This window comes from Oncorhynchus mykiss, chromosome 15 (assembly GCF_013265735.2).
Source record: "Oncorhynchus mykiss isolate Arlee chromosome 15, USDA_OmykA_1.1, whole genome shotgun sequence".
Taxonomy (NCBI): Eukaryota; Metazoa; Chordata; class Actinopteri; order Salmoniformes; family Salmonidae; genus Oncorhynchus; species Oncorhynchus mykiss.
This window is the reverse complement of record NC_048579.1, coordinates 77957987-77979894: the sequence shown is the minus strand read 5'-3', so window position 1 is coordinate 77979894 and position 21908 is coordinate 77957987. Positions and strand designations below refer to the sequence as shown.

Below are 21908 nucleotides of genomic sequence, written 5' to 3'. Positions count from 1 at the left end.
AGTCTCTTCCTGGTGCACACTGACCACAGCAACACCTCTTAACCAATCAACAGTCTCTTCCTGGTGCACACTGACCACAGCAACACCTCTTAACCAATCAACAGTCTCTTCCTGGTGCACACTGACCACAGCAACACCTCTTGACCAATCAACTGTCTCTTCCTGGTGCACACTGACCACAGCAACACGTCTTAACAAATCAACAGTCTCTTCCTGGTGCACACTGACCACAGCAACACCTCTTAACCAATCAACAGTCTCTTCCTGGTGCACACTGACCACAGCAACACCTCTTAACCAATCAACAGTCTCTTCCTGGTGCACACTGACCACAGCAACACCTCTTAACCAATCAACAGTGTCTTCCTGGTGCACACTGCCCACAGCAACACCTCAGTCAAGTCAACAGTCTCTTCTTGGTGCACACTGACCACAGCAACACCTCTTAACCAATCAACAGTGTCTTCCTGGTGCACACTGACCACAGCAACACCTCTTAACCAATCAACAGTCTCTTCCTGGTGCACACTGACCACAGCAACACCTCTTAACCAATCAACAGTGTCTTCCTGGTGCACACTGCCCACAGCAACACCTCAGTCAAGTCAACAGTCTCTTCCTGGTGCACACTGCCCACAGCAACACCTCAGTCAAGTCAACAGTCTCTTCCTGGTGCACACTGACCACAGCAACACCTCTTAACCAATCAACAGTCTCTTCCTGGTGCACACTGACCACAGCAACACCTCTTAACCAATCAACAGTCTCTTCCTGGTGCACACTGACCACAGCAACACCTCTTAACCAATCAACAGTCTCTTCCTGGTGCACACTGACCACAACAATACCTCTTAACCAATCAACAGTCTCTTCCTGGTGCACACTGACCACAGCAACACCTCAGTCAAGTCAACAGTCTCTTCCTGGTGCACACTGACCACAGCAACACCTCTTAACCAATCAACAGTCTCTTCCTGGTGCACACTGACCACAGCAACACCTCTTAACCAATCAACAGTCTCTTCCTGGTGCACACTGACCACAGCAACACGTCTTAACAAATCAACAGTCTCTTCCTGGTGCACACTGACCACAACAATACCTCTTAACCAATCAACAGTCTCTTCCTGGTGCACACTGACCACAGCAACACCTCAGTCAAGTCAACAGTCTCTTCCTGGTGCACACTGACCACAGCAACACATCTTAACCAATCAACAGTCTCTTCCTGGTGCACACTGACCACAGCAACACCTCTTAACCAATCAACAGTCTCTTCCTGGTGCACACTGACCACAGCAACACGTCTTAACAAATCAACAGTCTCTTCCTGGTGCACACTGACCACAACAATACCTCTTAACCAATCAACAGTCTCTTCCTGGTGCACACTGACCACAGCAACACCTCTTAACCGATCAACAGTCTCTTCCTGGTGCACACTGACCACAGCAACACCTCTTAACCAATCAACGGTCTCTTCCTGGTGCACACTGACCACAGCAACACCTCTTAACCAATCAACGGCCTCTTCCTGGTGCACACTGACCACAGCAACACCTCTTAACCAATCAACGGCCTCTTCCTGGTGCACACTGGAATTAAAGGATAACTACATCCAAAAATCTACATTTCTTAAATTTTTCTGAAACCTAAAAAACGGTCTCCTGATGTGGTTTAAACATTGTTGTGGACATAAAAATATCCATTTGTGTTTTTCTAAAAAAAATAATAAGAATCATTCTGAGAGCCAAAAACCTGGAAAACCCACTGAGTCGTACCGGGTGAAGGGGTGTGTGTGTGTATTTACACTGCGATGATGAGCTCAATGTGAGAGGAATCACTGATGAACACCAACAGGAGGAAAACAGAAACTGACATCACTACGGCGCTACTAACGTCACTACGGAGCTACTAACGTCACTACGGAGCTACTAACATCACTCTGGAGCTAACATCACTACGGAGCTAACATCACTACGGAGCTACTAACATCACTACGGAGTTACTAACATCACTACGGAGCTACTAACATCACTACGGAGCTAACATCACTACGGAGCTAACATCACTACGGAGCTACTAACATCACTACGGAGCTACTAACATCACTACGGAGCTACTAACATCACTACGGAGCTAACATCACTACGGAGCTAACATCACTACGGAGCTAACATCACTACGGAGCTACTAACATCACTACGGAGCTACTAACGTCACAATGGAGCTAACATCACAATGGAGCTAATAACACTACGGAGCTAACATCACTACGGAGCTAACATCACTACGGAGCTACTAACATCACTACGGAGCTACTAACATCACTACGGAGCTAACATCACTACGGAGCTAACATCACTACGGAGCTAACATCACTACGGAGCTAACATCACTACGGAGCTAACATCACTACGGAGCTAACGTCACTACGGAGCTAACGTCACTACGGAGCTAACGTCACTACGGAGCTAACGTCACTACGGAGCTACTAACATCACTACGAAGCTACTAACATCACTACGGAGCTACTAACATCACTACGGAGCTACTAACATCACTACGGAGCTACTAACATCACTACGGAGCTACTAACGTCACAATGGAGCTAACATCACAATGGAGCTAATAACACTATGGAGCTAACATCACTACGGAGCTACTAACATCACTACGGAGCTACTAACATCACTACGGAGCTACTAACATCACTACGGAGCTACTAACATCACTACGGAGCTACTAACATCACTACGGAGCTACTAACGTCACAATGGAGCTAACATCACAATGGAGCTAATAACACTATGGAGCTAACATCACTATACTACCTGTGGTTGGTTACCTGTGGTTAATCATGCACAGAGCCGACAGCTGCAGTGATATGAATGTCTTGGTTAAGAGGAAGGATGAGTCTGTCTGCAGAGAGACCATTGATTGATCTCATTGATTAGGGACAGAGGGGAGTTGGAATTGATTGGAATTGACCGGGTCTACTTTACTAACACGCCTGTAATTGCTGAAACATGGGGCTGTGTGTTATTAGCGTGTTAAGAGACTCGTTAGCGTGCTAACGGAGGTGCATCACTTAGGCTGAGGTGATTAAAAACAGTGCCTTCTGAAAGTATTCATACCCCTAGACGTATTCCACATCGTGTTGTGTTACAGTCTGAATTAAACATGGATTTACACACCCACCAACACACAATACCAGATCATGACAAAATGAATTTTTTTTTTTTTAGAAATTGTTGCAAATGTATTGAAAATTAAATACAAAAATATAATTTACATAAGTATTCACATCCGAGACACTTTGTATAAACACATTAGGCATCAATTACAGCTGTGAGTCTTTCTGGGTAAGTCTCTAAGAGCTTTGCACACATGGTTTGTACAATATTAGCCCATTATTCTTTTAAAAAAATTATCCAAGCTCTGTCAAGTTGGTTGTTGATCATTGCTAGGCAGCCATTTTCAAGTCCTGCCATCGATTTTCAACCTACTCACTCAAGGGTTTTTATTAATTGTTTCTACTTTCTACGCTGTAGAATAATAGTGAAGACATCAAAAATATGAAAAAACACATATGGAATCATGTAGTAACCAGAAAAGTGTAAAAAATAAATAAATCTAAATCTATTTTATATTTGAGATTCTTCTAAGTAGCCACCCTTTGCTTTGACAGCTTTGCACACTTGGCATTCTCTCAATCAGCTTCATGAGGTAGTCACCCGGAATGCATTTCAATTAACAGGTGTGTCTTCTTAAAAAGTTAATTTGTGAAATAGCTTTCCTTCTTAATAACCTCGTCGGGCTAGGGGGCAGTATTTTCACGTCCGGATGAAAAGCGTGCCCAAAGTAAACTGCCTGCTACTCAGGCCCAGAAGCTAGGATATGCATATTATTGGTAGATTTAGATAGAAAACACTCAAACGTTTCTAAAACAGTGTAAAAACAAAGGGGGGTCAATGTAAATTGTCCGGAGGCCATTTGATTAATTGTTCAACAGTCTTATGTCTTGGGGGTAGAAGCTGTTAAGGAGCCTCTTGGTCCTAGACTTGGTGCTCCGGTACTGCTTGCCATGCGATAGCAGAGAGAACGGTCTATGACTGGGGTGGCTGGAGTCTGACAATTTTTTGGGCCTTCCTCTGACACCGCCTGCTATAGAGGTCTTGGATGGCAGGAAGCTTGGCCCCCGTGATGTACTGGGCCGTACGCACTACCCTCTGTGGTGCCTTGCTGTCGTAGGCCGAGCAGTTGCCGTACCAGGCATTGATGCAACTGGTCAGGATACTCTTGATGCAGCTGTAGAAACTTTTGAGGATCTAAGGTGCCATGCCAAATCTTTTCAGTCTCCTGAGGGGGAAAAGGTGCTGCGTGCCCTCTTCACGACTATCTTGATGTGTTTGGACCATGTTAGTTTGTTGGTGATGTGGACACCGAGGAACTTGACATTCTCGACCCGCTCCACTACAGCCCCGAGGATGTGGAAGTGGGCATGTTTTGCCATCCTTTTCCTGTAGTCCACAATCATTTCCTTTGTCTTGCTCACGTTGTTGCCCCTGGCACCACACTGCCAGGTCTCTGACCTCTCCCCTATAGGCTTGTCTCCTTGTTGTCGGCGATCAGGCCTACCACTGTTGTGTTGTCATGCAAACTTGATGATGGTGTTGAAGTCGTGCTTGGCCGTGCAGTCATGCAGTCATGCAGTCATGCAGTTGTAGGTGAAAAGGGAGTACAGGACGGGACTAAGCACACATCCCTGAGGGGCCCCATGTTGAGGATGTATTGTTGTTGTTGAGGATGTGTTGTTGAGGATGTGTTGTTGTTGTTGTTGAGGATGTGTTGTTGTTGTTGAGGATGTGTTGTTGAGGATGTGTTGTTGTTGTTGAGGATGTGTTGTTGTTGAGGATGTGTTGTTGTTGTTGAGGATGTGTTGTTGAGGATGTGTTGTTGTTGTTGTTGAGGATGTGTTGTTGAGGATGTGTTGTTGTTGTTGAGGATGTGTTGTTGAGGATGTGTTGTTGTTGTTGAGGATGTGTTGTTGAGGATGTGTTGTTGTTGTTGAGGATGTGTTGTTGAGGATGTGTTGTTGTTGTTGAGGATGTGTTGTTGCCTAACCTGACACCAGACGGGTGCAATAAAATGTGCAAATTAGGGTTCAGTGCCTTGCTCAAGGACGGATCTACACTTCTTTTAAGTGAAGCAAATCTGATGCACCCTATTACCTATTTAGTGCACTACTTTTGGTCTGGCCAAAAGGACAAAGCTAAATAAAAAGGCACAACAAATGTGTCCCGTCCTCAGACCAACGTCGTCAACCAGACAGCGTCCCGTCCTCAGACCAAGGTCGTCAACCAGACAGCGTCCCGTCCTCAGACCAAGGTCGTCAACCAGACAGCGTCCCGTCCTCAGACCAAGGTCGTCAACCAGACAGCGTCCCGTCCTCAGACCAAGGTCGTCAACCAGACAGCGTCCCGTCCTCAGACCAAGGTCGTCAACCAGACAGCGTCCCGTCCTCAGACTAAGGTCGTCAACCAGACAGCGTCCCGTCCTCAGACCAAGGTCGTCAACCAGACAGCGTCCCGTCCTCAGACCAAGGTCGTCAACCAGACAGCGTCCCGTCCTCAGACCAAGGTCGTCAACCAGACAGCGTCCCGTCCTCAGACCAACGTCGTCAACCAGACAGCGTCCCGTCCTCAGACCAACGTCGTCAACCAGACAGCGTCCCGTCCTCAGACCAAGGTCGTCAACCAGACAGCGTCCCGTCCTCAGACCAACGTCGTCAACCAGACAGCGTCCCGTCCTCAGACCAACGTCGTCAACCAGACAGCGTCCCGTCCTCAGACCAACGTCGTCAACCAGACGTGTCCTGTCCTCAGACCAACGTTGTATGGGGTGGTCTATATGGTCTTATACAGTCCTGTATGGGGTGGTCTATATGGTCTTAACCAGTCCTGTATGGGGTGGTCTATATGGTCTTATACAGTCCTGTGTGGGGTGGTCTATATGGTCTTAACCAGTCCTGTATGGGGTGGTCTATACGGTCCTGTATGGGGTGGTCTATACGGTCCTGTATGGGGTGGTCTATACGGTCCTGTATGGGGTGGTCTATATGGTCTTATACAGTCCTGTATGGGGTGGTCTATATGGTCTTATACAGTCCTGTATGGGGTGGTCTATATGGTCTTATACAGTCCTGTATGGGGTGGTATATATGGTCTTATACAGTCCTGTATGGGGTGGTCTATATGGTCTTATACAGTCCTTTATGGGGTGGTGGTCTATATGGTCTTAACCAGTCCTGTATGGGGTGGTCTATATGGTCTTAACCAGTCCTGTATGGGGTGGTCTATACGGTCCTGTATGGGGTGGTCTATACGGTCCTGTATGGGGTGGTCTATACGGTCCTGTATGGGGTGGTCTATATGGTCTTATACAGTCCTGTATGGGGTGGTATATATGGTCTTATACAGTCCTGTATGGGGTGGTCTATATGGTCTTATACAGTCCTTTATGGGGTGGTGGTCTATATGGTCTTAACCAGTCCTGTATGGGGTGGTCTATATGGTCTTATACAGTCCTGTATGACAGCTCTGAACACAGCTCTGAGTTGTTGTTCACAACAATACAATAAGAAGTGGTGTTCTCACCGGAACACAGAACCTCACAGGGTTCTGAGAGTTGTTGTTCACAACAATACAATAAGAAGTGTTCTCACCGGAACACAGAACCTCACAGGGTTCTGAGAGTTGTTGTTCACAACAATACAATAAGAAGTGTTCTCACCGGAACACAGAACCTCACAGGGTTCTGAGAGTTGTTGATCACAACAATACAATAAGAAGTGTTCTCACCGGAACACAGAACCTCACAGGGTTCTGAGAGTTGTTGATCACAACAATACAATAAGAAGTGTTCTCACCGGAACACAGAACCTCACAGGGTTCTGAGAGTTGTTGATCACAACAATACAATAAGAAGTGTTCTCACCGGAACACAGAACCTCACAGGGTTCTGAGAGTTGTTGATCACAACAATACAATAAGAAGTGTTCTCACCGGAACACAGAACCTCACAGGGTTCTGAGAGTTGTTGTTCACAACAATACAATAAGAAGTGTTCTCACCGGAACACAGAACCTCACAGGGTTCTGAGAGTTGTTGATCACAACAATACAATAAGAAGTGTTCTCACCGGAACACAGAACCTCACAGGGTTCTGAGAGTTGCTGCTCACAACAATACAATAAGAAGTGTTCTTACCGCCAGGACCTTGCTGGCGTTCTGGATGTTGTCTACGTAGGTAACGTAGTGGTGGAGGTGAGGACAGAAGTCATCAAATCCACGGCCCAAGTCCCCGTTCTCCAGACGGACCAACAACGTCCTGCAGAGTAGAGAGAGAGAGACAATTAACAATGATGATCAGCATCGACAACACATCCTCATGCAAGATAACATGTCAAGATAATCACAATATAGTATTGGCAACTAAGCATTCTGGGAATATCATATCGTGACGTCCCCGGAAATACCCAGCCCTAGAAATATTGCAATGGACATCACAGTACGATATTCTCACAATACTTAGATGCCGATACGACATGTAAATCACATTCTGCATGTAAATCACATTCTGCATGTAAATCACATTCTGCATGTAAATCACATTCTGCATGTAAATCACATTCTGCATGTAGATCCGATTCTATACGTCGATCCGATTCTATACATAGAGTCAATTCTACATGTAGAGTCGACTAGCGCTATCAATCTGATGCCAAATCCATATTTGGAGTAAAAGTATCATTATAATGTCGTCGAAAATAATATTGTGATATGCAACAGCATCGATCTCCCCCCCCACCCCCCCATCACTAAATATTACCACATAGAACCGTCTGATCACCACAGTAACAAATAACATGAATAAATTAAAAGAGTGCTCAACAATTAGACATGTACAACTCCTGACTGCACTGGTCTAATGATGTTCCCAGAGACATTACATCCTCACGTCGCTGGAAAGAAGGAGCTCTGAAGTTGATTTAAATAGATTGCAATGAAAGCATCGGGCCAAGGTAGACCTGTTGGTAATCAGAAGACTCAGAGACAGCCAGGAGACACACACACACACAGCCAGGAGAGAGAGACACACACAGCCAGGAGAGAGAGACACACACAGCCAGGAGAGAGAGACACACACAGCCAGGAGAGAGAGACACACACAGCCAGGAGACACACACACACACAGCCAGGAGAGAGAGACACACACACAGCCAGGAGACACACACACACACAGCCAGGAGAGAGAGACACACACACAGCCAGGAGACACACACACACAGCCAGGAGAGAGAGACACACACACAGCCAGGACACACACACACACACAGCCAGGAGAGACACACACACACACACACAGCCAGGAGAGAGAGACACACACAGCCAGGAGACACAAGCGCGCGCACACACACTAGAAACGCACACACACTTAGCAGGAGAGAGAGACACAAGCGCGCGCACACACACACACACACTTAGCAGGAGAGTCGGGCTAACGAGGGCAAAGGGCAAGAAAACCATGTTTCCGTTTCTTCCCTCGTCTCACAGCCAGAGGATATTATGATAAATATAAAGCTACAAATTACAACTTCCAGACTGTTTTTCAGGGTGATTAAATAGTCTGGCCGTCAGGAAGAAAGAGAACGAGAAGATCGGAGGGGAGAGTAGAGTGGAAGGGAGGAGAATAGAGTAGTGGGGAAGGGAGGAGGAGAGAGTAGTGGGGAAGGGAGGAGGAGAGAGTAGTGGGGAAGGGAGGAGGAGAGAAAAGGAGGAGGAGAGAGGGAGGAAAGGGAGGAGGAGAGAGGGAGGAAAGGGAGGAGGAGAGAGGGAGTAAAGGTAGGAGGAGAGAGGGAGGAAAGGTAGGAGGAGAGAGGGAGGAGGAGAGAGGGAGGAAAGGTAGGAGGAGAGAGGGAGGAAAGGTAGGAGGAGAGAGGGAGGAAAGGGAGGAGGAGAGGGGGAGGAAAGGGAGGAGGAGAGAGGGAGGAAAGGCAGGAGGAGAGGGGGAGGAAAGGAAAGGGAGGAGGAGAATAGAGAGTGGAAGGGAGGAGGAGAATAGAGAGTGGAAGGGAGGAGGAGAATAGAGAGTGGAAGGGAGGAGGAGAATAGAGAGTGGAAGGGAGGAGGAGAATAGAGAGTGGAAGGGAGGAGGAGAATAGAGAGTGGAAGGGAGGAGGAGAATAGAGAGTGGAAGGGAGGAGGAGAATAGAGAGTGGAAGGGAGGAGGAGAATAGAGAGTGGAAGGAAGGAGGAGAATAGAGAGTGGAAGGGAGGAGGAGAATAGAGAGTGGAAGGAAGGAGGAGAATAGAGAGTGGAAGGGAGGAGGAGAATAGAGAGTGGAAGGGAGGAGGAGAATAGAGAGTGGAAGGAAGGAGGAGAATAGAGAGTGGAAGGGAGGAGGAGAATAGAGAGTGGAAGGGAGGAGGAGAATAGAGAAGTAGTTATCGATCACACACATAAAAACAAAAAGAAAGCAGAACTTTGTCTCAGGTTTTCAACAGTGAAAAGGATGTTACTCCCGTCACCCTGGATACAGTTTGATCTGTATCACACTACAAATCACACCACGTTACATCCTCATTAAACTCCCCAGACACACCTGGGAGGGAATATCAATCTCTCCAAATAGCTTTGTGATTCTGCTCTAGTTCCTCTGGGTGACGCGACGCTGTCTTTGGCGTTGGTCATTACAGTCTGTTACAGTGGAACAGGGAGGAGGGATAATTAGCTTTTTCCATCTACATACTATCACCGTCTTGGTCACAACTCCTCATAAACTGCCTGAACCATGATGAACGGCACGGGAGGATCATCAACACACTAAATATTCCTACATTAAATATATAAGTCGGCTAGTGTTTAATTACAGTGGAATTCCTGATTAGTGTGCGGTGTTGTTCCCCTGGAGGAAAGTCAATTTTTTTTTAAAAACAGGATGTGAACTGAGTTATACCTTCCTTCCTACATTTACCACACACACACACTACACCCAACGATACAGACATGATACCTGACAGAAAAGCCTGTTATCATTCCTCTAAATCAACACACTACGCCCACGTGGAGTGCAATGTAATGATCGGCGTCCAAAAATGCAGATTTACGATTTTCAAGTTTTCATAACATTGGCCCGAATTTAAAAACCGGTCGACCTCCACACCCCAAAGTGCTCACTCCTCCCCAGCTCACGGCTGTCATGGTGACTAGTACCAGTCTGTGTCTCCTCTCCTCCCAGAGGATCCCTGATGTCTGACAATGACATATCCTGACATAATGTAAACGTAATACATTAGTCTCTCCCTCAGTGACATATCCTGACATAATGTAAACGTAATACATTAGTCTCTCCCTCAGTGACATACCCTGACATAATGTAAACGTAATACATTACCGTCTCTCCCTCAGTGACATATCCTGACATAATGTAATGCATTACCCTCTCTCCCTCAGTGACATATCCTGACATAATGTAATGCATTACCCTCTCTCCCTCAGTGACATATCCTGACATAATGTAAACGTAATACATTACCCTCTCTCCCTCAGTGACATATCCTGACATAATGTAAACGTAATACATTACCGTCTCTCCCTCAGTGACATAATGTAAACGTAATACATTACCCTCTCTCCCTCAGTGACATATCCTGACATAATGTAATGCATTACCCTCTCTCCCTCAGTGACATATCCTGACATAATGTAAACGTAATGCATTACCCTCTCTCCCTCAGTGACATATCCTAACATAATGTAAACGTAATGCATTACCGTCTCTCCCTCAGTGACATATCCTGACATAATGTAATGCATTACCCTCTCCCTCAGTGACATATCCTGACATAATGTAAACGTAATACATTACCCTCTCTCCCTCAGTGACATATCCTGACATAATGTAAACGTAATACATTACCGTCTCTCCCTCAGTGACATGAATAAGTGTGTTTCATATTCTCAGAGCCCCTCAGCAGCCTCCACTGATAGAGACGCACCAGTTTATCCAATACAGTCACACTCTACCCACGTCCAAAATGACACACTATTCCCTTTACAGAGCACTACATTCGACCAGGGCCCATAGTGCACTATATAGGGAGTGGTTTGGGACATGCCCTCAGTAATACACCCCTCTGTCTTCATCATGCCACTCTCAGGAAGAAAGCCTGTCAGTCTCAGAGTGGAGATGAGGACCTGTGGGACTCAACACCTGATCATTATTCAACACAGTACGACGTTCATTCTGTGAAGCTATAAACCACATGATTAAATAGAACACGACTATGTTGTAATGTCTACGGCTCTATTGGAACCATACGGAACACAGAACACTACCAACACTCTAGAACACGACTATGTTGTAATGTCTACGGCTCTATTGGAACCATACGGAACACTACCAACACTCTAGAACACGACTATGTTGTAATGTCTACGGCTCTATTGGAACCATACGGAACACAGAACACTACCAACACTCTAGAACACGACTATGTTGTAATGTCTACGGCTCTATTGGAACCACACGGAACACAGAACACTACCAACACTCTAGAACACGACTATGTTGTAATGTCTACGGCTCTATTGGAACACTACCAAAACAGGGGGTACTCAACTCTGACCCTACAGGGGGTCTGGTTCTCTGTTCGACCTGATCATTCATTGTACACCCACAGCTGGTGTCTCAGGTCTAAAAAAAATCAGATCCTGATTAGATGCAGTAGAACTGGTTTCCAGGACCAGAGTTGAGTTGGAGGGTTCAAGAACATAGCTGGTTGTTGTAGAAATCCAAATCTCACATGGTTGTTATTTACACACACACAGAGAGATATTAAACATGGCAAGGAGGACAGCGGTTAGGTTTGGTTCACCTTGTTCACGCCGTCACGCTGGCCTGAAGGTTTTCAGTGAAGTCGGTGCTGACTTGTTTATTTTCTTGAGGATATGTGTTTTTATCTCCATTTGGAATCGGGTTTTTGTGTGTAGGCTTTCAGTAGACAAGGCCCTCAGCTGTCTGAGGCCTGTCAAAACAACACTCTGAACTACTAGTGAGAGAGCCAGGGAGGGTGCCAATTAATGTCCCCCCCCCCCATCATTAATTATTAAAGAGATACTTACTGGTTTACTGAATAGACGGATGGAATGGAACTGAAGATGCTTTCTCTAATGTCCTGCCTCAGGGTGCCTTTGGCCTTCAGAATCTCCACAAAGTACTGCAAGAGAGAGCACACACACACACACACACACAAACACACAGAGACGTACACACACGCAGACACACACAGAGACGTACACACACGCAGACACACACAGAGACGTACACACACGCAGACACACACAGAGACAAGAAAAAATAACTTAGTATTTGTCTCGCCATTTGTCTAGCTAAGCCCGTCTGCTATCTAGCTGCATGGGTTCCATTGGATTCCCATGAGACTGAAACGGTTTAGAAGATTAGACCACCGACAACTCAGTTACTCCTGGTCCGCGTGTCCAACGGTACTCTAGTCTAGGGCTGGCCGATTTTACCATTACTCCTAGTCCGCGTGCCCAACGGTACTCTAGTCTAGGGCTGGCCGATTTTACCATTACTCCTAGTCCGCGTGCCTAACGGTACTCTAGTCTAGGGCTGGCCGATTTTACCATTACTCCTAGTCCGCGTGCCCAACGGTACTCTAGTCTAGGGCTGGACGATTTTACCATTACTCCTAGTCCGCGTGCCCAACGGTACTCTAGTCTAGGGCTGGACGATTTTACCATTACTCCTAGTCCGCGTGCCCAACGGTACTCTAGTCTAGGGCTGGACGATTTTACCATTACTCCTAGTCCGCGTGCCCAACGGTACTCTAGTCTAGGGCTGGACGATTTTACCATTACTCCTAGTCCGCGTGCCCAACGGTACTCTAGTCTAGGGCTGGACGATTTTACCATTACTCCTAGTCCGCGTGCCCAACGGTACTCTAGTCTAGGGCTGGACGATTTTACCATTACTCCTAGTCCGCGTGCCCAACGGTACTCTAGTCTAGGGCTGGACGATTTTACCATTACTCCTGGTCCGCGTGCCCAACGGTACTCTAGTCTAGGGCTGGACGATTTTACCATTACTCCTAGTCCGCGTGCCCAACGGTACTCTAGTCTAGGGCTGGACGATTTTACCATTACTCCTAGTCCGCGTGCCCAACGGTACTCTAGTCTAGGGCTGGACGATTTTACCATTACTCCTAGTCCGCGTGCCCAACGGTACTCTAGTCTAGGGCTGGACGATTTTACCATTACTCCTAGTCCGCGTGCCCAACGGTACTCTAGTCTAGGGCTGGACGATTTTACCATTACTCCTAGTCCGCGTGCCCAACGGTACTCTAGTCTAGGGCTGGACGATTTTACCATTACTCCTAGTCCGCGTGCCCAACGGTACTCTAGTCTAGGGCTGGACGATTTTACCATTACTCCTAGTCCGCGTGCCCAACGGTACTCTAGTCTAGGGCTGGCCGATTTTACCATTACTCCTAGTCCGCGTGCCCAACGGTACTCTAGTCTAGGGCTGGACGATTTTACCATTACTCCTAGTCCGCGTGCCCAACGGTACTCTAGTCTAGGGCTGGACGATTTTACCATTACTCCTAGTCCGCGTGCCCAACGGTACTCTAGTCTAGGGCTGGACGATTTTACCATTACTCCTAGTCCGCGTGCCCAACGGTACTCTAGTCTAGGGCTGGACGATTTTACCATTACTCCTAGTCCGCGTGCCCAACGGTACTCTAGTCTAGGGCTGGACGATTTTACCATTACTCCTGGTCCGCGTGCCCAACGGTACTCTAGTCTAGGGCTGGACGATTTTACCATTACTCCTAGTCCGCGTGCCCAACGGTACTCTAGTCTAGGGCTGGCCGATTTTACCATTACTCCTAGTCCGCGTGCCCAACGGTACTCTAGTCTAGGGCTGGACGATTTTACCATTACTCCTAGTCCGCGTGCCCAACGGTACTCTAGTCTAGGGCTGGCCGATTTTACCATTACTCCTAGTCCGCGTGCCCAACGGTACTCTAGTCTAGGGCTGGACGATTTTACCATTACTCCTAGTCCGCGTGCCCAACGGTACTCTAGTCTAGGGCTGGACGATTTTACCATTACTCCTAGTCCGCGTGCCCAACGGTACTCTAGTCTAGGGCTGGCCGATTTTACCATTGCATCGTCTAAATGTTTTTTTTTTTTTTTTTTTTAAATCGACAATGTTTGTGGGCCATCGTCGACGGTGACGACATCGTGATGTCACAAACAGCGGATTAGCATATCGGAACTTGACTGCAATTACCGGAGTCTGGCAGCGCACAACAGAGCAGGTCGACATGCCAAATGGCCTGTTTCCTATTGGCCGTAGCCTACACGGTCACTAGACAGCAGGTCGACATGCCAAATGGCCTGTTTCCTATTGGCCGTAGCCTACACGTTCACTAGACAGCAGGTTGACATGCCAAATGGCCTGTTTCCTATTGGCCGTAGCCTACATGTTCACTAGACAGCAGGTCGACATGCCAAATGGCCTGTTTCCTATTGGCCGTAGCCTACACGGTCACTAGACAGCAGGTCGACATGCCAAATGGCCTGTTTCCTATTGGCCGTAGCCTACACGTTCACTAGACAGCAGGTTGACATGCCAAATGGCCTGTTTCCTATTGGCCGTAGCCTACATGTTCACTAGACAGCAGGTCGACATGCCAAATGGCCTGTTTCCTATTGGCCGTAGCCTACACGTTCACTAGACAGCAGGTCGACATGCCAAATGGCCTGTTTCCTATTGGCCGTAGCCTACATGTTCACTAGACAGCAGGTCGACATGCCAAATGGCCTGTTTCCTATTGGCCGTAGCCTACACGTTCAATACACAGCAGGTCGACATGCCTAATGGCCTGTTTCCTATTGGCCGTATCCTACACGCTCAATAGACAGCAGGTCGACATGCCAAATGGCCTGTTTCCTATTGGCCGTAGCCTACACGTTCAATACACAGCAGGTCGACGTGCCAAATGGCCTGTTTCCTATTGGCCGTAGCCTACACGTTCAATACACAGCAGGTCGACGTGCCAAATGGCCTGTTTCCTATTGGCCGTAGCCTACATGTTCACTAGACAGCAGGTTGACATGCCTAATGGCCTGTTTCCTATTGGCCGTAGCCTACACGTTCAATACACAGCAGGTCGACGTGCCAAATGGCCTGTTTCCTATTGGCCGTAGCCTACATGTTCACTAGACAGCAGGTTGACATGCCAAATGGCCTGTTTCCTATTGGTTCAATACACAGCAGGTCGACATGCCAAATGGCCTGTTTCCTATTGGTTCACTAGACAGCAGGTCGACATGCCAAATGGCCTGTTTCCTATTGGCCGTAGCCTACACGGTCACTAGACAGCAGGTCGACATGCCAAATGGCCTGTTTCCTATTGGCTGTAGCCTACACGTTCACTAGACAGCAGGTCGACATGCCAAATGGCCTGTTTCCTATTGGCCGTAGCCTACACGGTCACTAGACAGCAGGTCGACATGCCAAATGGCCTGTTTCCTATTGGCTGTAGCCTACACGTTCACTAGACAGCAGGTCGACATGCCAAATGGCCTGTTTCCTATTGGCCGTAGCCTACACGGTCACTAGACAGCAGGTCGACATGCCAAATGGCCTGTTTCCTATTGGCTGTAGCCTACACGTTCACTAGACAGCAGGTCGACATGCCAGAAGGCCTGTTTCCTATTGGCCGTAGCCTACACGTTCAATACACAGCAGGTCGACATGCCAGAAGGCCTGTTTCCTATTGGCCGTAGCCTACACGCTCAATACACAGCAGGTCGACATGCCAAATGGCCTGTTTCCTATTGGCCGTAGCCTACACGCTCAATACACAGCAGGTCGACGTGCCTAATGGCCTGTTTCCTATTGGCCGTAGCCTACACGTTCAGGTCGGTGTACTGAACTTCGGTGTATTCAACATAATGCAAGAGAACAATGTAGATTGTAGAAAGAGCGGAGAACACCCCTCTCCTCTCCAATGTGGGGTCATCATGGGCCTGTTGTTTCCTCCCCCCCCCTCTATGTAATCTGATTCATTATGATCTAGGATCAGGCCCCCCCCCCCCCCCTCCCACTCTATGTAATCAGATTCATTATGATCCAAAACACTGATCCTAGATCAGCACTCCTACTCTGAGACACTATGAATACGGGTCAATAGTAAGGGCAGTTGGTAGCCAAGAGGTTAAGCGCGTCGGGCCAGTAACCAAAAGGTCGCTGGTTTGAATCCCAGAGCCAGCAAGGCGGACAAATCTGCCGTTATGCCCTTGAGCAAGGCAGTTAACCCCCAACATCAACTGGGCGTGGATGCGAAATACATTTCTGTTGAACACATTCAGTTGTACAATTGACTAGGTATCCCCTTTCCTGTTTCAGCAGACAAATGGTTGAGTCCCAAAATGACCCCCTATTCTACACACAGTTCACTACTGTTGAACAGAGCCCCATGGGTCCACATCAAAACTAGAACACAATATAGGGAATAGGGTGTAATTTGGCACATATGACAGTATAAATAGCAGGTCGCTGTTCACATACCGTGTTGACTAGTTGTAGTTGTTTACAGTATTTCTGTTCAGTTTGGACCAGGGCCCTGACTGTACGGGTTCTCTTCCTCTCCCACTTCTCTCTCTGCTCCTGGACACTACGGCTGCCGGGCGGGCCCACGGGGGTGGGGGAGAAACTCATGGTCTACTGGGGCGGACACTGACCTCAGATCAGAACTGTAGACAGATGAAATCATTAGGGAGAGAAACTCATGCTCTACTGGGGCGGACACTGACCTCAGATCTGTAGAGAATAAAACATTTTTCCAAAACATTATAGGTTTCTGAAATTCACTAGGCCTAGAAATCTCACCTGAAGTTTGTGAAAAAGCTATATCCAACAGCAATATTAACAATCACACTAATATTTTTTACATCGTCAAGGAATAAGTATTGCATAGAGCGCAATAACCAATAGTATTGCAGAAGACCCAAGGACACAGTGTTGAGGAAGGAACTGTGGTTGGTGATGCAATTAGTCCCTCGCTCACTCGCTCTCTGACACAGTCCTCCCTCGCTCTCTGACCCAGTCCTCCCTCGCACGCTCGCTCTCTGACCCAGTCCTCCCTCGCACGCTCGCTCTCTGACCGAGTCCGTCCTCTCTCCCTCTCTCTCTGACCCGGTCAGTCCTCTCTCCCTCTGACCCGGTCCGTCCTCGCTCCCTCTCTCTCTGACCCGGTCCGTCCTCGCTCTCTCTCTCTCTGACCCGGTCCGTCCTCTCTCTCTCTCTCTCTCTCTGACCCGGTCCGTCCTCGCTCCCTCTCTCTGACCCGGTCCGTCCTCGCTCCCTCTCTCTCTGACCCGGTCCGTCCTCGCTCCCTCTCTCTCTGACCCGGTCCGTCCTCGCTCCCTCTCTCTCTGACCCGGTCCGTCCTCGCTCCCTCTCTCTCTGACCCGGTCCGTCCTCGCTCCCTCTCTCTCTGACCCGGTCCGTCCTCGCTCCCTCTCTCTCTGACCCGGTCCGTCCTCGCTCCCTCTCTCTCTGACCCGGTCCGTCCTCGCTCCCTCTCTCTCTGACCCGGTCCGTCCTCGCTCCCTCTCTCTCTGACCCGGTCCGTCCTCGCTCCCTCTCTCTCTGACCCGGTCCGTCCTCGCTCCCTCTCTCTCTGACCCGGTCCGTCCTCGCTCCCTCTCTCTCTGACCCGGTCCGTCCTCGCTCCCTCTCTCTCTGACCCGGTCCGTCCTCGCTCCCTCTCTCTCTGACCCGGTCCGTCCTCGCTCCCTCTCTCTCTGACCCGGTCCGTCCTCGCTCCCTCTCTCTCTGACCCGGTCCGTCCTCGCTCTCTCTCTGACCCGGTCCGTCCTCGCTCTCTCTCTGACCCGGTCCGTCCTCGCTCTCTCTCTGACCCGGTCCGTCCTCGCTCTCTCTCTGACCCGGTCCGTCCTCGCTCTCTCTCTTACCCAGTCCGCCCTCTCTCCCTCCCAGAAAGGCACTCTGTGTGTCCTTAATCAGACCCTGTTGTTTACAGTGTGTTAGTTAGTGGAAGGCTGTCGTTGACACTCGGGCACCGTGGGAGATGTCACTGGGGTTAATTGCTGCTAAAGCGCTGCCCTCAGACTAAGTAATGGCCCAGGATTCTAACACTCGTCCCAAATGACACCCTATTCCCTATATAGTGCACTATGGGCCGTGGTCTAAAGTAGTGCACTATAAAAAGGGAATAGGGTGCCATTTGGGACACACAACCCAGGTGTCTCAGCCTGCTCCGTGGTGCTACAGAGGAGATGACACTAATGAGGGAGTCCAGGGAGGATTCCTAGTTCAGGGACAACAAGGGAAGAGGAGGGAGTCAGAGATGGGGAGATAGCACTGGGTTACACACACACACACACACAGAGAGAGAGAAAGGGGACATGATTGGAGAAAGGGAGGACACCTCTTAGCCAGGGGACATGAGGGGAGAGAGAAAAGGAGGACACCTCTTAGCCAGGGGACATGAGGGGAGAGAGAAAGGGAGGACACCTCTTAGCCAGGGGACATGAAGGGGAGAGAGAAAGGGAGGACACCTCTTAGCCAGGGGACATGAAGGGGAGAGAGAAAGGGAGGACACCTCTTAGCCAAGGGACATGAGGAGAGAAAGAGAGGACACCTCTTAGCCAGGGGACATGAGGGGAGAGAGAAAGGGAGGACACCTCTTAGCCAATAAGAAGCAGACGTTGGAGGTCTTCCCCATTAGCAGTAAAAACCTTTTCAGACTGATTCAGTCAGATTCAGTCTATTGCGATCATCACGTCACACTGTGTGACGGAACCAGATTAAAATCTGGATATCAACCTGGCCAGATTGTAAATGACAAAATTGAAGCAAAAATCGTACGTTCTGCGATTGGCTTGCGAGGCAAGGTCGACTGACAGGGGCTAGGTCGACTGACAGGGGCTAGGTCGACTGACAGGGGCAAGGTCGACTGACAGGGGCAAGGTCGACTGACAGGGGCAAGGTCGACTGACAGGGGCAAGGTCGACTGACAGGGGCAAGGTCGACTGACAGGGGCAAGGTCGACTGACAGGGGCTAGGTCGACTGACAGGGGCTAGGTCGACTGACAGGGGCTAGGTCGACTGACAGGGGCTAGGTCGACTGACAGGGGCTAGGTCGACTGACAGGGGCTAGGTCGACTGACAGGGGCAAGGTCGACTGACAGGGGCAAGGTCGACTGACAGGGGCTAGGTCGACTGACAGGGGCTAGGTCGACTGACAGGGGCTAGGTCGACTGACAGGGGCTAGGTCGACTGACAGGGGCTAGGTCGACTGACAGGTGCAAGGTCGACTGACAGGGGCTAGGTCGACTGACAGGGGCTAGGTCGACTGACAGGGGCTAGGTCGACTGACAGGGGCTAGGTCGACTGACAGGGGCTAGGTCGACTGACAGGGGCTAGGTCGACTGAAATGTAGCCAATGTATTAATTACTCAAATGTAGCTATATCGCTAATCCAGAGTCGTACCGTTGCCTCAATGTGGCAGTCTTGTCCAGATCATGGCATATGTAGCTCTTTATGATAATTAGCATTTTATTTTTGGGAGGTAAATACAGGCAAATATATTGCAAAAAAAAAGTGACCTTGTCCTATAGAGATTTAGTTATCAAAAACGTTGTGCCGGGTTAAGCATAAACTAAACACAGACCTTTTAAAAATATACATATTTCACCTTTATTTAACCAGGTAGGCTAGTTGAGAACAAGTTCTCATTTACAACTGCGACCTGGCCAAGATAAAGCAAAGCAGTGCGACACAAACAACAACACAGAGTTACACATGGAATAAACAAACGAACAGTCAATAATACAGTAGAAGAAAAAAGGTCTACCTTAATTTAAATCAAATCAAATGTATTTATAAAGTCCTTCGTACATCAGCTGATATCTCAAAGTGCTGTACAGAAACCCAGCCTAAAACCCCCAAACAGCAAGCAATGCAGGTGTAGAAGCACTCTTAAAAGGGTTTCTAAAAATCTGTTATGGGAAAAATTTATGTTGGAAAAACAATTGGAACCATTTTCTTGTTTGACCCTTAGGTTTTATGAGTATTATGACTGTGGTACTCTATTCAAAGACCATGGCGGAAGTCGGCTCAAAACAACAGTGACGTAAAGAGCATGTGGAATGACTGGGATTCTGTGTTCACACGGGTACAAGTGATTCCTTTTGATAAACACGACTTATCTGCATTCCAAATTAAAAGTCGTTCGGAAAAAAAGGAGATGTGTTTCAGGACGATGCTTGTTGACAACCTAACCGAGCAGATTACTGTTCAATTTGAGAAGGGCACTCCTCCCTCACCGCTTTTGCGCGTTCAAATGTGTCTCGCATGCGACAAAGTAACACGTTTTCTATAACCTACAGGACAACAGTGCTACAAAAAAATAGTTTTGAAAAAACAGAACTGAAATGTTTCTCGACGTGAGCACCGCAAATAACGTTTAGCTTAAACAAACAAACAGTGAACGTAGCTTTCTGCAAAGTTCCACGACAACGTCGAGGAAAGCTGCATGGTTAAAGGTAGCGACTGGAATATGACTCAAATTACACATTTACAGCGATATAACTGTACACACGACATTAAAATGTTGCTTAGGTTGAAAAGATAAACGAACCTGTCAATGTCTTCGTATCTGTTCTAAAATTGAAATCCAGGCGCTCTTTTCGGGCTGCTGTTTCTTCCGGGTTGTCAAGCGACGCTATTGGCTCCCGGTCCCCCAGGGGCTATGGAAACGGACCCGCCCAGCCTTGTGACGTAGCAGGGCGTCAACAAGGCAGCGTGTTGCGACGTCCAGAAACACGTCTCTTTTCCATACAATATATATGTTCGACTTTTACAAACTAGTTTTCATTGGGAAGGTAAATACAGCGTTTTAATCAAAACAATCACTTTTGCACGTGAAAACACAGAATCCGAACTCATTTACCAGGGTTTGCGGAGTAACAGATTACATGTAATCTGAGTAGGGAAAAAAATAGAATAATTTACATTACCATATTTTTTTTAATTATTGTAATCGGATTACAGATACTTTTGAAAAACAGGATGTTTACTTTTAAATTTAGAAAGGATGTTTGTGGGGGGAAAAAAACATTACGACACCTTTCTGTTTTCTCAATGACATTCAATTCAGCATTGGGAAAAAAAAAAACGACCGCAAATTTAAATTTGTTCCACCTGAGGGAGTCTAACCACAAGTTAGAGACCACTGTGATGACACACGGTGTGTTTGATGGATCCTGTCTTCCAATGCTACTTAAAGTGGAACTGACAGCGCTTTAACAACATGACATCTTGTTCAAATCTGTCCAACTACACCCCCAGGAAGAATATGGTGACTTTTTTGGGGGTTTTACATTTTCTGACAAGCCAGAGCTTAGATTTGGTCATTTTCACGTTTTCATAAATTCATAGAATGTTTGGGAATGACATAGAGTAAGACATTTGTGAAAATTCTATCAACAATATAGAGTGGCCGTGTGTTTGGACAATTAATAAACACTGCAGTAAATTAAACATCTGTCTCGTCCAGGACCAGAATCTACGCAGACTGGTGCCCCATAGCCAATCAGAGCTACAGTAGGCTTATATACAAACAAGCCATTTGCACAGAGGCCTGGCATCATTCCCTTTGAACTGGACTGTGTGTTTACAGACAGTAGGGCCTGTCAGTCCCTTTGAACTGGACTGTGTGTTTACAGACAGTAGGGCCTGTCAGTCCCTTTGAACTGAACTGTGTGTTTACAGACAGTA

General features: G+C 47.8%; 1 protein-coding gene across 3 annotated transcripts in view; it reads right to left on the bottom strand.

The window, feature by feature from the left end:
* The window catches only part of LOC110490691 (Rho guanine nucleotide exchange factor (GEF) 39), a 107994-nt gene extending 87070 nt beyond the window's left edge, over nt 1-20924 (bottom strand). For all 3 annotated transcript variants that reach the window (XR_005036248.1, XR_005036249.1, XM_036945433.1), the window contains exons 1-4: nt 20770-20924; nt 16670-16854; nt 12190-12284; nt 7272-7392 (exon numbers count right to left, since the gene is read on the bottom strand). Coding sequence is in view for 1 of the 3 variants with exons in the window: in XM_036945433.1 (XP_036801328.1) it covers nt 7272-7392; nt 12190-12284; nt 16670-16819 (366 nt within the window). In the remaining 2 variants the exon portion in view is untranslated. The remainder of the gene's footprint in view (nt 1-7271; nt 7393-12189; nt 12285-16669; nt 16855-20769) is intronic.
* Nucleotides 20925-21908: the final 984 nt, after the last annotated feature.